At 48.1% G+C, this 17,425-nt stretch overlaps 1 protein-coding gene across 2 annotated transcripts in view; it reads left to right on the forward strand.

Moving 5' to 3' along the window:
* Positions 1-270: 270 nt before the first annotated feature.
* RPUSD2 (RNA pseudouridine synthase domain containing 2) overlaps positions 271-17,425 on the forward strand; it is a 46,334-nt gene continuing 29,179 nt past the window's right edge. Inside the window, exon 1 of one of the 2 annotated variants that reach the window (XM_073610092.1) lies at positions 271-767. In XM_073610092.1, coding sequence (XP_073466193.1) covers positions 333-767 — 435 coding nt within the window. In that variant the 5' untranslated portion in view covers positions 271-332. The remainder of the gene's footprint in view (positions 768-17,425) is intronic. The other variant, XM_073610093.1, reaches the window with a different exon arrangement.

Here is a 17,425-nt window from a genome sequence, read left to right on the forward strand (position 1 = left end):
ATTTGAGAACTAACATATATATCATACATTCATTCCATAAACACACACCACATACACTGCATATATAATTTGAGGAAAATGCTTATATAATAGTTTATTATTTGCCAAAAAAAAAAAAGTCTCCGGCTTTCATTTTAAAAATCTGGTCACCGTACTGTATGTAGAACAGACTACTGCAGTGAGTTCCTACATCCCAGCAGCCCTCTGTGTGAGATATGAAGGATTCGATGTAACCAGGCTGAATCAATGTAAATAGATTCACTTCCTGGAGTTTAGCTTTAGGACGTGACGTAATTTCCTTGCGCCCTGAGTTCACCCCCCCCCCACGTGTGATGCTCAGTGTATGGAGTAGGCGAGTACTGCTGTCAGAGGTCAGGGCTGAGCTGCTGAGTGTCGCTTCTATGTCAGCGAAGAGGAAAGATCTGGAGGGTGAGGAGGGGAAGAGCCGGAGGAGGAAGAAGCAGAGGGGGAACGAGGCCGGGGAGCGCTATGTGCCGCCACCCACTAAGCGGAGACTCGGTGTGAGCTTCGGAGACGAACATTTTCGAGAGACCGAGTCCTATGTGGAAAATGGGCTGCGCAAAGTCCGACCCTATTATTTCCACTTTGAGACTTACTGCAAGGGACGCTGGGTGGGCAAGAGCCTGCTGGAGGTGTTCAGCTCAGAGTTCCGCTCGGAGCCTCTGGAGTACTACAGGCGTGCGGCCCAGGCGGGGAGACTGCGGCTCAACCAGGAGCTGCTCACTGATCTGACTACTGTGCTCAAGGTGGGAGATCTGTACGGGGAAGGGGACATGACTGCTAATCCTTCACCAGGGGGGGATCTGTACAGGGGAGCATAACTAATAATTCTGTACATGGGGGCATGACTACTGACCCTTCGCAGGGCAACACCACTATTACTAATCCTGCACGGGGGGGGACACCACGGCTAATCCTGCACCGGGGGGGACACCACGGCTAATCCTGCACCGGGGGGGACACCACGGCTAATCCTGCACCGGGGGGGACACCACGGCTAATCCTGCACACGGGGAGGGGGGGGGACACCGCGGCTAATCCTGCACATGGGGGGGGGACACACCACGACTAATCCTGCAGGGGGGGGACACCACGGCTAATCCTGCAGGGGGGGGAGACACCACGGCTAATCCTGCACGGGGGGGGACACCACGGCTAATCCTGCACGGGGGGGGACACCACGGCTAATCCTGCACGGGGGGGACACCACGGCTAATCCTGCACGGGGGGGGACACCACGGCTAATCCTGCACGGGGGGGGACACCACGGCTAATCCTGCACGGGGGGGGACACCACGGCTAATCCTGCACGGGGGGGGACACCACGGCTAATCCTGCACGGGGGGGGACACCACGGCTAATCCTGCACGGGGGGGGACACCACGGCTAATCCTGCACGGGGGGGGACACCACGGCTAATCCTGCACGGGGGGGGACACCACGGCTAATCCTGCACGGGGGGGGACACCACGGCTAATCCTGCACGGGGGGGGACACCACGGCTAATCCTGCACGGGGGGGACACCACGGCTAATCCTGCACGGGGGGGGACACCACGGCTAATCCTGCACGGGGGGGGACACCACGGCTAATCCTGCACGGGGGGGGACACCACGGCTAATCCTGCACGGGGGGGGACACCACGGCTAATCCTGCACGGGGGGGGGGGGGAGAACACCACGGCTAATCCTGCACGGGGGGGGCACACCACGGCTAATCCTGCACGGGGGGGGGACACCACGGCTAATCCTGCACGGGGGGGGGGACACCACGGCTAATCCTGCACGGGGGGGGGGGACACCACGGCTAATCCTGCACGGGGGGGGACACCACGGCTAATCCTGCACGGGGGGGGGGGACACCACGGCTAATCCTGCACGGGGGGGTCACCACGGCTAATCCTGCACGGGGGGGGACACCACGGCTAATCCTGCACGGGGGGGGGGACACCACGGCTAATCCTGCACGGGGGGGGGGGACACCACGGCTAATCCTGCACGGGGGGGGGGACACCACGGCTAATCCTGCACGGGGGGGGGGACACCACGGCTAATCCTGCACGGGGGGGGGGACACCACGGCTAATCCTGCACGGGGGGGGGGACACCACGGCTAATCCTGCACGGGGGGGGGGGACACCACGGCTAATCCTGCACGGGGGGGGGGGGACACCACGGCTAATCCTGCACGGGGGGGGGGACACCACGGCTAATCCTGCACGGGGGGGGGGACACCACGGCTAATCCTGCACGGGGGGGGGACACCACGGCTAATCCTGCACGGGGGGGGGGACACCACGGCTAATCCTGCACGGGGGGGGGGGACACCACGGCTAATCCTGCACGGGGGGGGGACACCACGGCTAATCCTGCACGGGGGGGGGGGGACACCACGGCTAATCCTGCACGGGGGGGGGGGACACCACGGCTAATCCTGCACGGGGGGGGACACCACGGCTAATCCTGCACGGGGGGGGGACACCACGGCTAATCCTGCACGGGGGGGGGGACACCACGGCTAATCCTGCACGGGGGGGGGGGGACACCACGGCTAATCCTGCACGGGGGGGGGGGACACCACGGCTAATCCTGCACGGGGGGGGGGACACCACGGCTAATCCTGCACGGGGGGGGGGGACACCACGGCTAATCCTGCACGGGGGGGGGGACACCACGGCTAATCCTGCACGGGGGGGGGGGACACCACGGCTAATCCTGCACGGGGGGGGGGACACCACGGCTAATCCTGCACGGGGGGGGGACACCACGGCTAATCCTGCACGGGGGGGGGACACCACGGCTAATCCTGCACGGGGGGGGGGGACACCACGGCTAATCCTGCACGGGGGGGGGGACACCACGGCTAATCCTGCACGGGGGGGGGGGACACCACGGCTAATCCTGCACGGGGGGGGGGACACCACGGCTAATCCTGCACGGGGGGGGGGGGGACACCATGGCTAATCCTGCACGGGGGGGGGGACACCACGGCTAATCCTGCACGGGGGGGGGACACCACGGCTAATCCTGCACGGGGGGGGGGACACCACGGCTAATCCTGCACGGGGGGGACACCACGGCTAATCCTGCACGGGGGGGGGACACCACGGCTAATCCTGCACGGGGGGGACACCACGGCTAATCCTGCACGGGGGGGGGGGGGACACCACGGCTAATCCTGCACGGGGGGGGGGGACACCACGGCTAATCCTGCACGGGGGGGGGGGGACACCACGGCTAATCCTGCACGGGGGGGGGGGACACCACGGCTAATCCTGCACGGGGGGGGGGACACCACGGCTAATCCTGCACGGGGGGGGGACACCACGGCTAATCCTGCACGGGGGGGGGGACACCACGGCTAATCCTGCACGGGGGGGGGGACACCACGGCTAATCCTGCACGGGGGGGGACACCACGGCTAATCCTGCACGGGGGGGGGCGGGGACACCACGGCTAATCCTGCACGGGGGGGGCGGGGACACCACGGCTAATCCTGCACAGGGGGGATCGGCACAGGGCGACATGACCACTAATTTTGCACAGGGGTGGCATGACTACTAATCCTTCAAAGTGGGGACAAGGCTACTAACCCATAACAGATGAATATCTGTACAGGGGGGGCTGTGACTACCAATCTTTACTTAGGGGACATGACTACTAAACCTTCACAAGGTGGAAGATCTGTTAAAGGGGGCTTGACTACTCACCCTTCACAGGGGAGATTATTATTCAGGATTTATATAGCACCTACATGTTATGCAGCACTTTACAATGTAGGGGACGGGGGCAGTACATTTACGATACAGTTCAGTATAGAAGGAATAAGAAGTCCCTGCTCATGGAGCTTACAATCTAAAGGGAGGGTATAAAGGTAATATCTGCCGGGGATGATCCGATGGAGGTGACTCGAGTACAGTTCTTAGGTGTGGATGGGGTAGGCTTCACTAAATAAGTGAGTTTTTAGGGATTGCCTTAAGGCGGACAGGGTAGGGGCTGGACGTCCAGACAAGGAGTTCCAGAGGATGAGAGAGGCTCTGGAGGCGAGCATGGGAGGAGGTAACAAGGGAACTAGAGAGCAGGAGGTCTTGAGAGGATGATTTGGGCGATATCTGCAGAGGAGGTTGGTGATGTAGCTGGGGGCGATGTTGTGAGTGGCCTTGTATGTTGTGTTTAGTATTTTATACAATGGGGTAAGGGAAGCCATTGAAGGGATTGGCAGAGAGGAGTAGCAGTCATGGATCGGTTAGTAAGGTGTATGAGTCTAGCAGCAGCAGCCATAATAGAGTGAAGGGGGGATAGCCTGTGTAAAGGCCAGTCAGGAGAGAGTTGCAGTAGTCAAGGTGGAAAATAACCTAGGAGTGAATACGTTGTTGGTGTTGTTAGTCAGGAAGGAGCGTATTCTGGAAATGTGGAGGTTAAGGCGGCAAGATGTAGCCAGCGTTCGGATGTGGGGGCTATAGGAGAGGTCAGAGTCTAGGATTACACCCAGCACCTTGGCATGCGTGGAGGGACCAGTGGTTGTGCTGTTAATCTCAATGGTAAAGTAGTTGGGAGGGAATCATGGAGGAGGAAATATTACAAGCTCAGTTTTAGAAAAATTGAGTTTGAGGAAGTGGTGTGACATCCATACTGATATGTCGCTCAGTAACTTTGTGATATGTGAGCAGATCGAAGGGGTGAGTTTGAGTGGAGAGAGAGATCTGGGTGTCCTCAGCACAGAGGTGATATTGGTAGCCATGGGAGGAGTTGAGAAGATGGTGTTTTATGTGACACTGAAAGTGCACTAAGATAGGTGGAGAACCAGGAAAGAGCAGAATCGGAGGCCAAAGGAGTGGAGTTTGTTGAGGAAGAGCGGGTGGTCAGCTGTGTCCAAGGTAGCAGAAAGGTCCAAGAGTATGCGTATGAAATACTGGCCTTTGGTATGAGCAGTTAGTAGCAGGGTGGATTTGATTTAAATCAAGTCGATTTATATTGACTCACCGACCGTCCCATTCACTTTAATGGAACAGCTGGTGATGCAGCAGTGGCACAAGGGGAGGGACGTGGTGGCAGCAGGTGAGTGGATTCCAGCTAACAGGCGCTGCCATGATGGATCTGAAATGACAGGTGCTCTTTAAATGTAATTATCCATTCTTGCTGGTCGTTAGAATCTTTAATATTTGTAAACAAAATGAAGGTTTCCTATTTAGAATAATAAGCTGTCAGGTTAGTAAAACAGCGATATCAGAACTGATTCAGTCATATAGATTGTAGTGTACATAGATTTGAAAAACAATGGGATACAGGAATATTCCTGAACTTTGTTTTATTTCATGGTTAATGTGAAATTGTGTGACTGCATCAATGCAGTGCATGTTATGAGCTTGGATTTATTGAATGAGTTTACCAAACATGTAAATATTGCAGAATATACAGCCTCATGCTACATAACTAAGCTCAATTTCATGCTGAATAACAAAATTATTAATGTATCTTAACCGCTTGCCGACCAGCCGCTGCAGTTGCACTGCGGCAACATGGCTTGGCTGCGTGAATCGCCGTGATCTTACATTGCTTCCTTATTTGTCCACTAGGGGCATGCGCCCCCTGCTCGCCCACAGAGCCGATGCGAGTGCCCAGCGGTCGCGATCACCGCCGAGCTCCCACGATTTCTCGAGGCACATGGAGAACCGGGGTCTGTGTGTGTAAACACAGTTTCCGGTTCTTTGAGGGGAGAACAGACAAATCGTCTGTTCATACAGAGAATGAACAGCGATCTGTCATCTCCCCTACACAGTCCCATCCCCCCTTCAGTTAGAACACACACTAGGGAACACAATTAACCCCTTGATTGGCCCCTAGTGTTAACCCCTTCCAGTGACATTTTTACAGTAATCAATGCATTTTTATAGCACTGATCGCTGTATAAATGCCAATGGTCCCAAAAATGTGTCAAAATTGTCCGACGTGTCCACCATAATGTCACAGTCCCGCTAAAATTCGCAGATTGCTGCCATTACTAGTAAAAAAAAAATAATAATAAAAATGCTATAAAACTATCCCCAATTTTGTAGATGCTATAACTTTTGCGCAAACCAATCAATATACGCTTATTGCGACTTTTCTTTTTTTTACCAAAAATATGTAGAAAAATACATATTTGTCTAAACTGAGGAAATACATTTTTTTTATGTTTTTGGGGGATATTATAGTAAAAAATATTGCGTTTTTTTTTTTTTCAAATTGTCGCTTTTTTTTTATAGCGCAAGAAATAAAAAACGCTGAGGTGATCAAATACCACCAAAAGAAAGCTCTATTTGTGGGAAAAAGGACGTCGATTTTGTTTGGGTGCAACGTCGCTCGACCCAGCAATTGTCAGTTGAAGCGACTCAGTGCCAAATCACAAAAAGTGCTGAAGTGGTTAAATAGAAAACTATCTTTAGATTGATTTTTACTCCAAAAGCATTTTATTAAAATTAATTTTATAAAAATCAAAAAATATTTAAATCCCAAAAAATCTGTTTCTTTTTATTTTTAACAAATCATTGATTTATATCCACCCTGGTTAGTAGGTCATTAGTGAGTTTTAGTGGGGCAGGTTCACTGGAATGTTGTGGTTTGAAGCTGGACTGTAGGGGATCGGGCAGGTTTTTGACAGTGGGGTAGGAGCTCATATGATCGTGGACATGACTTTCAGGAAGCTTGTAGGCAGGGAGCAGGGAGATGGGTCTTAAGTTATTCAAACAGATTGGGTCCAGTTGAGGGTATTTAGGTATGGGGGTTACCAGTGCAAGTTTGAGCGGGAAGGGAAAGGTGCCAGAGGAGAGGTTAAAGATGTGGGTTAGAGAGTTTAGGATGGAGCAGGAAGGTGGTCGCAGTAATTGTGAGGGGACGGGTGGTGAGGTGGGCCGTGGAAAGGAGTTTGGCAACTTCCTTAGTGATAACAGGGCTGATGGAGGAAAGTATTGAATGCAGTGTTGGACCTGGTGTGTTGGTTTGGGGAGGAAGCTGGGCGTTGGATATTTCATCACCAGTTGTCAATTTTTTTTTTTAAATGATTGGCAATCTCCTGGGTTGGGGGGTGTAGGGAATTTAAGAGTAGAAAAAGTTGACAAGGTGTGGATGAGTTGGTTTTGATGAGAGTAGTAGGTTTGCTTAGCAGTGTGGAGGCAGGAGTTGTATTTGAGAAGGGCAGATTTGTAGAGGGTAAAGTCTTTTCAGGGCTTTAATTTTACTCCACGCTCACTCAAGAGCACGGCTGCGTCTCTTGAGACTTCTGGCGTCTGTTTGCCAGGGTTGTTGCAGGTGAGGCCTGGTTCTGCATGTAGAAAGAGGAGCAAATATTTCCAGGGAGTATGTTGTTTGGGTCTATGCAGGACAGGAGTGCAATTTTATCATAAAGGCAGGATGAAGAAGGCAAGGGTTGAGGTGGCGAAGATTCCTGCGGGTAACTGTTTGCAGGTTGGCGGCATGGAAGGTAGGAAACAGGGAGCATGCGAAACGGATAAGGTTGTGATTGGAGAGAGGAAAAGGGGTGTTAGGTTGCAGGGAGTGTAGAGGTGGGAAAATATGAGGTTGAGAGTGTTGCCATTTGAGTGAGTTGTGGTTTGCATCCATTGTGTTTAAAAGAGGAGGTAAAGTTGAGAAATGACTGAGGTGTTAACATTGATTGTAATGTTAAAGTCACTGAGGATAATGGCGGGTACTTCAGAGGAGAGAAAGTAGGGAAGCCATGTGGAGAAGTTGTTGAGAAAGCGTGACGCTGGGCCGGGAGGCTGGTAAATTACTGCAATCCTTAATCAAACTGGAGAAAAATGACAAATGCAGTGCACTTCAAAAGAGCAGAGGGAAAGCGAGGGAGATGTTGGAACAATTTGGAAGGTTCTTGTGGGGATAGAATTCCAACTCTGCCTCCTTTTCGTTCGCTGGCTCTGGGTGAGTGAGTCCAAAGGATGCCACCTTTGGAAAGGGCAGCTGAAGAGGTAGCGTCCGCTTCCTGGAACCAAGTTTTGGTAATAGCAAATAGATTGAGGGAGTTAGAGAGAAAAAGGTCATTGATAGAGGCAAGTTTGTTAGAGACTGAGCAGGCATTCCAGAGGGCACACATAAAGGGGGGAGCTGATACGTGGAATTGAGAAAGAGAGTGGGAGTTATGGCTACTGTCAGGGAAGGGAGACTGCCAGTTCTGGGGGTGACAGTTGGCCAGGGTTTGGGGCAATATCTCCAGACCTTAGGAAATAGTACAGGGGGGACATGACTACTAATCTTTCACAGAGTGGGAGTGGGGTCTGTAAAAGGGGAACATGACTACCAACCCTTCAAACAAACTACAAAGAAATAAAATAAAAAAGTAGGGCTGAAACGATTAATCGATATTATCGATAATAATCGATAATGAAAATCGTTGTCAACGATTTTCATTATCGATTAGTTGGTCCGCACCTTCCTTCTGTCTGTCCGTCCGTTTTAAATCCTCCCTCCCTGTGTCCTCGGCGCCGCCATTTGTGACCAGGCACGTCTGCGCCGCCGCACGTCCACGGCGCGCCTCTCCTCCTCCTTGCTGACGTCACCCCCCCCTGATCTTCTCAGCCCCGCCCGCTGCCTCGAGGGAACAGAGAAAAAATCCTCCCTCCTGTGTCCTCGGCGCCGCCGTTTGTGACCAGGCACGTCCGCGGCGCACCTCTCCCCCTCCTCCTCTTTGCAGACGTCATCCCCACTGATCTCAGCCCTGCCCGCTGCCTAGAGGGAACAGAGAGGCGAGGGCAAGAAGCGAGGAGAGCCGAGCTGCTCATTCATAGTGAAAGGTAGCAGCTAATAACACAGTAAAAACAGCACATTTTTATGACCGGGCACCATCCTAACAGTATTACTGGGGAGGGAGGGGGGGGGGGGGAATGCCCCATCATTGGTGTTCCTGGAGGGAGGGGAATAGACATAGTGCCCCATTGGTGTTCCTGGGAGGGGGGGGGAATAGTGCCCCATTGGTGTTCCTGGGAGGGGGGGGGGAATAGTGCCCCATTGGTGTTCCTGGGAGGGGGGGGGGATAATTCCCCATCATTGGTGTTCCGGGGGGTGGCTGCCTGGAGTAGTAGTTCTCCATCATTGGTTTTCCTGGGTGGGAGGAGAATAGACATAGTGCCCCATTGGTGTTCCTGGGAGGGGGGGGTAGTGCCCCATTGGTGTTCCTGGGAGGGGGGGGGAATAGTGCCCCATTGGTGTTCCTGGGAGGGGTGGGGGGATAGTGCCCCATCATTGGTGTTCCTGGGAGGAATAGTGCCCCATCATTGGTGACCCCGGGAGGAATAGCGCCCCGTCATTGGTGACCCCGGGAGGAATAGCGCCCCGTCATTGGTGACCCCGGGAGGAATAGCGCCCCGTCATTGGTGACCCCGGGAGGAATAGCGCCCCGTCATTGGTGACCCCGGGAGGAATAGCGCCCCGTCATTGGTGACCCCGGGAGGAATAGCGCCCCATCATTGGTGACCCCGGGAGGAATAGCGCCCCGTCATTGGTGACCCCGGGAGGAATAGCGCCCCGTCATTGGTGACCCCGGGAGGAATAGCGCCCCGTCATTGGTGACCCCGGGAGGAATAGCGCCCTGTCATTGGTGTCCCCGGGAGGAATAGTGCCCCGTCATTGGTGTCCCCGGGAGGAATAGCGCCCCGTCATTGGTGTCCCCGGGAGGAATAGAAAAAAATGGCACATTACGATTTTTTTAATGATTTTATCCGATTAATCGATTAATCGAAAAAATAATCGGCCGATTAATCGATTATGAAAATAATCGTTAGTTGCAGCCCTATAAAAAAGGAGCGTGACTTTAAATGAAGCACGCAGTCAACAATGAGGGGTCAAAAGAATTATTATAGTATATTTAATGTATATCATAATGAAATTCATACAAAATGATAATTAATGTCACAGTATAATTGATCTATATACATATAGGAACATGAAAGTACATGACAGTGGAGAGAAATTGTATCTACAGCACCTGTCAGACTTCCTATTACATTAAAAATTATTGATAATCATAATAAAATACAATTGTTCATATAAATAAAATTAAACACATGATCGGTTTAAGCATTGCATGTACATGGGGCTCGACGCGTTTCGTGGAGTTTTAGCCACTCTTCAGGAGAAGGCATGTGTATATCTGAAATGAAATATATGAAATGAAAGAATTTTCCTCTGTGGGACTTTGAAAGGCAGAACCTCCCCAAAATAAGTTGATTGTTTTATACAAAATACATTTTATTAGAAAAGTTAAAGCAGGGATAAAACTGCAATGGATGCAAATACACAAAAAAGCACACAATAATTATGCAAACAGAAAACCACTTGCTCTGTACTGGTGACAATACACAACAGGGTATACCCAACACGTTTCAAGTTACAGCGTAAATCCTCTTCATCAGGGTTTAGTGGTTATTGGTAAAGCATTAATATCTATAATTAACAAAAACGAACATACAATTGTCAGAGTATATTAATGGTAAGAACAATATTCAACAGAACATGGTCAAAATGTACTGACCATGTGGTTAAATGAAGTGACATTGGTTTTGCATCATTTTTAAAAGCCAAGGAATGATTGCTGCCGTGGGCCAAGTCCCAGGAGAGACACGCACAACAAATCCAGCCAGAGTCATCTGTAGAGGGCACTCATTCCCACCCCCAAGGAAAAGTACCACACTATAGACCAGTAAGATCAAGTAGATCTACAAAAGTATATGGAAAAATAACGTAATATAGTTTACCAACAAAAGTGTCCAGTGGGCTCTATATTAACCACTTCCCGACCGCCGCACGACTATATACGTCCTAAGTTTGAACGGGGATATCGTTGTTATGGCAGCAGCTAGCTGCCATAACCCCGGTATCCCCGTTTTCGTGCGGCGGCCGGCTTTCAGATAAAAGTGGTCCCTGCGGCGGATTCGCCGCGAGATCACTTTTATCGGTGGCGGGAGAGGGGCCCCCCTCCCTCCCGCCGCGATCCGGTGCCCTCCGCCGCTTACCGGAGCCGTCGGTAGCGGCGGAGGCGATTGCGTCCTCTGCCGTTGTGTGTCAGGAGACGAGTGAGGCCAAGATGGCGCTCACTCGTCTCCAAGATACTGCTGGGCGGAAGCGACGTCAAAACGTCACTTCCGTCCACGCCTCTTAATGGCATATTTTTTCAAATGTAATTTTTCTAAATGACTTTTTTTTTTTTTATTATTGCATTTTAGTGTAAATATGAGATCTGAGGTCTTTTTGACCCCAGATCTCATATTTAAGAGGTCCTGATATGCTTTTTTCTATTACAAGGGATGTTTACATTCCTTGTAATAGGAATAAAAGTGACACAATTTTTTTTTTTTTTTTTTAAACAGTGTAAAAATAAATAAAATATTTTAAAATAAATAATAAAAATAAAAATTTTTAAAACCCCCCCTGTCCCGACGAGCTCGCGCGCAGAAGCGAACGCATACGCGAGTAGCGCCCGCATATGAAAATGGTGGTCAAACCACACATGTGAGGTATCACAGCGACCGGTAGAGCGAGAGCAATAATTCTAGCCCTAGACCTCCTCTGTAGCGCAAAATATGCAACCTGTAGAATTTTTTAAACGTCGCCTATGGAGATTTTTGAGGGTAAAAGTTTGACGCCATCCCACGAGCGGGCGCAATTTTCAAGCATGACATGTTGGGTATCAATTTACTTGGCGTAACATTATATTTCACAATATTAAAAAAAATTGGGATAACTTTACTGTTTTATTTTTTTATTCAAAAAAGTGAATTTTTTCCCAAAAAAGTGCGCTTATAAGACCGCTGCGCAAATACGGTGCAAAAAAAGTATTGCAATGACCGCCATTGCATTCTCTAGGGTGTTAGAAGAAAAACCATATATAATGTTTGGGGGTTCTAAGTAATTTTCTAGCAGAAAAACCTGTTTTAAACATGTAAACACCTAAAATCCAAAACGAGGCTGGTCCTTAAGTGGTTAAGTAGTCGGTGGGCCAGTACTATACATACCTCTGCTATACGGAGGACAGAAATAACAATTAAGCTTAGATCTTCACTAGGGCTGCAACTAACGATTATTTTCATAATCGATTAGTTGGCCGATGTATTATTTCGATTAATCGGATAAAATCATGAAAAAAAAACTAACTATGCAATTTTTTCATTTATTTTAAATAATAATGAAAAAAACTAGGGATGCGCCGAAATTTCGGCCTCCGAAACATATTGGCTGAAATTGGCCTTTTCGGAAATCCTGGGTCGGGTGATCTGTCTATCAAAGCTCCCCGGACAAGGGGCTGTATGTGACGAAGCACGGCGGGGAACACACAGCTATTGAAATGAAAGCTGTGATGTTCCCGGCGCTCTAATCAACCTGGGCGCGGCTCTCTTCCCCTGTCTGCAGTCTCTGACCATCTCCTGTACCATGTCTGCAGTCTCTGACCATCTCCTGTACCATGTCCGCAGTCTCTGACCATCTCCTGTACCATGTCCGCAGTCTCTGACCATTTCCTGTACCATGTCCGCAGTCTCTGACCATTTCCTGTACCATGTCCGCAGTCTCTGACCATTTCCTGTACCATGTCCGCAGTCTCTGACCATCTCCTGTACCATGTCCGCAGTCTCTGACCATCTCCTGTACCATGTCCCCAGTCTCTGACCATCGCCTGTATAAAAATATTTCTTAAAAACAGTTTCGGTTTTCGGCCTAGTGTAATTTTCGGTTTCGGCACCAAAAAAAAACATTCGGTGCACCCCTAAAAAAATCGGAGTGTTGCACTCAAACTGCAGAGTAAAAAACGTTTTACATTAACATTATACAACTGTGCAGCAGTACAAAAACAACAAACATTATGAAAAGAGGTGGGCTATAACTGTTCAAGAAACTTTGCATTTGAATGTAAAAAAGTTAACATGTTAACATGCTCAGGGCTAAGCTTGGCTCTCTTTTTACAAACTATGTTGCCTGCAGCAGAAAAGAGGCGCTCTGATGGAGTGGAGGTGCCTGGGATGCACAAGAAGGATTTTGCAAGTTTTGCCAAAGTAGGATATTTATCTTGGTTACCCTTCCACCAATTCAAAGGGTTTCCCTCCTTCGGAAGTGGCTTCTCAGCAAAATGAGCCTGAACTTCATTTAATTTCGTACTTGTGTATGAATATCCTCCTCAAGTTGCCCCTCTTCCTCTTCACTGCTGCCCCCGGTCTCAAGGTATGCTGGCTAGCTCACTTTTTTTAAATGGTCAACTAGTCCTCTTGCAGCACTAACAAATCTCTCAATTCCTGATTTCTTTAACGCAGCACTGATCACCAGCTGCAAGGTGTGGCCTGCGCAGCGGATACTGGCCCAGCCATGCGTGTCCACTAGGTTTTTCGCAACAGCCACAATATTTGTCATGTCATGCACAATGGTAATTATTTTCTGAGCCGGAATTTAAAATTTTTTCAGTGACCTCCTCCAACCATTCTGCAATAACCTTCCTGATGTTTCGCCTTCCTTTGTGAACCCCACATGTTTCAGTTTCATGTGCTCGTTCATCACTGTGCTTGGGTCGCACACCTTTTTCTGAAGTCATTGTGTCAGCAGCACCCTCTGCCATTTTTATAAAGCGGCTTTTTTTTTTTTTTGCAGCTAGAAGTTAAAAAAAAAGTGTGGAGACATAGTGCGAATAAAATGTATTGTACAGTTTTATAAAAAAAAAAAATATATATATTTCAATATTTATATGCACTGTAGTGTTAGATATGATGAATAACCAGCTATATGGTTAGGGAATTAAAAAAAATATCTAATCAATTCTCAACACCAGAAGAAAAGAATATTAAAAAAGACCTAAAATACCAGTCACACACGCCCAAAAACAAAAGCCGGCAGCGACGTAGGAGAGGCCGCTGACGGCCTTTGTGCGCCGAGTCAATGAAAAAGTACTGGACCGCCGCACAGCGCACCCCAAAGGACAATACCCACATGGCAGGCAGCAGACATTCACAAATAAAGAGCAAGCTATCGGTTGAAATGTATACTTCAGTTCATTCTGTTAACTAAAGAAGAGCACAAAACAATTGTGAAAAAAACCCACATAGCACAAGATACATCCTACAAAGATATTGAGTAGTTCAAAGAGATGAATTACACTTATTGCCTATCTTTGGAATGAGCATATAAGGGAAATGGACTTGGATATACAACAGGAACACCTACATTGAAAAATTGTTTAACAATAATAATCCTGTGCCTTTCCCTTATATGCGCATTCCAAAGATGGGCATTAAGTGTAATTCTTCTCTTTGAACTACTCATTATGGTTGTAGCATGTATCTTGTGCTGTGTGGGTTTTTTTCACAGTTGTTTTGTGTTCTCTTTTAGTTATCGTTTGAAATGTATACTTCACTTCTTTCTGTTATCTTGCTCTTTATTTGTGAATGTCTGCTGCCTGCCATGTGAGTATTGTCCTTTTGGGGGGGGGGCGCTGTGTGGCGGTCCGGTACTTTTTCATTGACTCGGCGCATAAAGGCCATCAGCGGCGTCTCCTACGTCGCTGCCGGCTTTTGGGCATGTGTAACTAACTGGGTTTACTACCCGGTTACCATGGTGCCTGTATGTGATGCGGGCTCTCGTCACCATCATGTCCCATCCACTTCCCCCCTGTCCCAATGACATCAGGACGCCGCTATGTTGGTGTCCTGCACACTCGCCGCCATGGGTGCTCTCTGGGTCCAGTCCACATATCAGTGCACTTCAGGTAACCACTCGATCATAGTATTTGTTGATGTACATGATGTTTGGTGAATGGGGGTTTTGTGTGTGTGTGTGTGTGTGTGTGTGTGGTTTTTATTTTTTTTTTTCCCCGTTCACGCATCATGGGTTGCATCAACGTAACTTTGTACTACCAACACACTTCCTTTTAGTTACTTTATCATTACAATACTATGCCTCCCTTTTGTTCCTTTTCATGTCTTTCATATAGCAGAGGAATGTATAGTACTGGCCCACTGACTACTTAATATAGAGTCCACTGGACACTTTTGTTGGTAAACTATATTACGTTATTTTTCCATATACTTTTGTAGATCTACTTGATCTTACTGGTCTATGGAGTGGTGCTTTTCCTTGGGGGTTGGCCCGAGTGCCCTCTGTGGATGACTCTGACCGGAATTGTTGTGCGTGTCTCTCCTGGGACTTTCCCCACTGGCCCACGGCAGCAATCATTCCTTGGCTTTTAAAAATGATGCAATACCAATGTCACTTCATATAACCACATGGTCAGTACATTTTGACAATGTTTTGTTGAATATCGTTTTTACCATTAATATACTCTGACAATTTTGTTCTTTTTTTATTAATAATAGATATTCATGTCAAAAAGGTGGGCAGAATTCAGCTCCAAAAGCTTTAACATGATATGGTACCAACATCCCTAAAACGTATGAAAGACAGCAAATGGGAATAGGGGACTTTTAAGGTACATTTTATGTGAAAAGTAAATATACTAGAATCTAAAAATTTAAATTGTTTTATTCCAAGAAATTCATAAAAAGTAGAGAGTACAGTACAGAACACAGTCATAGGTACATACACATTTGCCTATTAATGACAGCGAACCAAACTGTAGTCACATACAAATAAATATTACGTCCACAACTTTTGACATGTTTCGCCGATGTCGCTTCATCAGGAAGGGGACGTGACACTTTATTTGGTAACCATAAAAACATACATTTTTCTCAGCTTTAGGTGTTTAGAAAGAGAAGAAGAAATGGAGTTAATAAATTACATTTTTATTTTGCATACTATAAACCAGCACACACACATACGACTATAAAACAGAAGAAGAAAAAAAAAAAACCCCACAAGAGCCAACCCCCAACCAGCACATACACGACTATAAAAGAGAAGAAAAAAAAACCCACAAGAGCCATCCCCCCCCCCCCCCCCCCAGGAATGAAGAAATCTCCCGTACCTTGAGGGGCATAAGAGTGTGTTCAAATGGTGTTCTCCCAGGCAGATTAGCATTGCTTGACCCCACCTCGGTCCCAGGGTAGCCATATCTACCGTAGGGAGGGATGTAGCTTTTATTCAAAATTGCATAGTAATGCCTGTAACACGCAACGTGTTTTCAGCATTTATAGGGTTTGAGGGAGGGTAGGACGTGTTCAGAACAGGCCCCAAACAGACATGAACTGTACTCACCTCCAATGAAAGCTTTACAAAAGTATTTACTGGGAGCTCAAATGGGCGAAGCAAAAGTTTTCCTTAATTTAGTATTCGCATGTGTAAAAATTGCACTTATTTCAAGATGTTCCATTACAGTATCCCCCATTTGTGAAAGCCCCCAATGCCCGGCGGTCACCAATAACCACAAGGCAGTGGAGGCACATAGGACGGAGAGGTAGTCAGCAAACACAGCCAGTAACCAGATGACGCAAACTCAAGATTAAACCTATCAATAAAACAACAAAGGAAAAAATAATATTAAAATAAAGACCACAAGATAACATCCAAGCTTCAATGAACATTAAAGGGGGTTAATATTCCACTGAACTGAAGTTTTTACCTGTGAGAACATCGCCCATGTCACCTGAACTCCCAACACAGCCAACGCCATGGTGGGTTTAAATATCCCCCCCGTTGGCACCAAAACACGGCGTGTGACATCACACCGTGATGACGCAACATGGACGCTACAGGGAGGGTGCGCGAGACAGAGTGACACCCAGATGTCGGAAGTATGTAACTACCGACACACACTACAGATCCTCACTGCAAACATGCAGTGCAGACACCGCCCGGAGATGGGAATTCCATCTGCGGGTGTATGTGTCTGTAGGCTGTACTGATGGGATCCTCGGGATGCTGTGTCACATATGAACCCTCAGGACTCTTTTATAGTCGTGTGTATGCTGGTTTATAATATGCAAAATAAAAATGTAATTTATTAACTATATTTCTTCTTCTCTTTCTATACACCTAAAGCTGAGAAAAATGTATGTTTTTATGGTTACCAAATAAAGTGTCCCTTTCCTGATGAAGCCACATCGGCGAAACATGTCGAAAGTTGTAGATGCAATATTTATTTGTATGTGACTACAGTTTGTTTTGCTGTCATTAATAGGCACATGTGTATGTACCTATGACTGTGTTCTATACTGTACTCTCCACTTTTTATGAATTTCTTGGAATAAACAATTTAAATTTTTAGATTCTAGTATATTTACTTTTCACATAAAATGTACCTTAAAAGTCCCCTATCCCCATTTGCTGTCTTTAATAGATATTCATGCTTTACCCATAACCACTTACCCCTGATGAAGAGGATTTACGCTGTAACTTGAAGCGCTTTGGGTATACTCGGCTGTGTATTGTCACCAGAACAGAGCAAGTGGTTTTCTGTATACATAATTGTGTGCCTTTTTTTTT

This window comes from Aquarana catesbeiana, linkage group LG13, assembly GCF_042186555.1.
Source record: "Aquarana catesbeiana isolate 2022-GZ linkage group LG13, ASM4218655v1, whole genome shotgun sequence".
NCBI classification, from domain to species: Eukaryota; Metazoa; Chordata; class Amphibia; order Anura; family Ranidae; genus Aquarana; species Aquarana catesbeiana.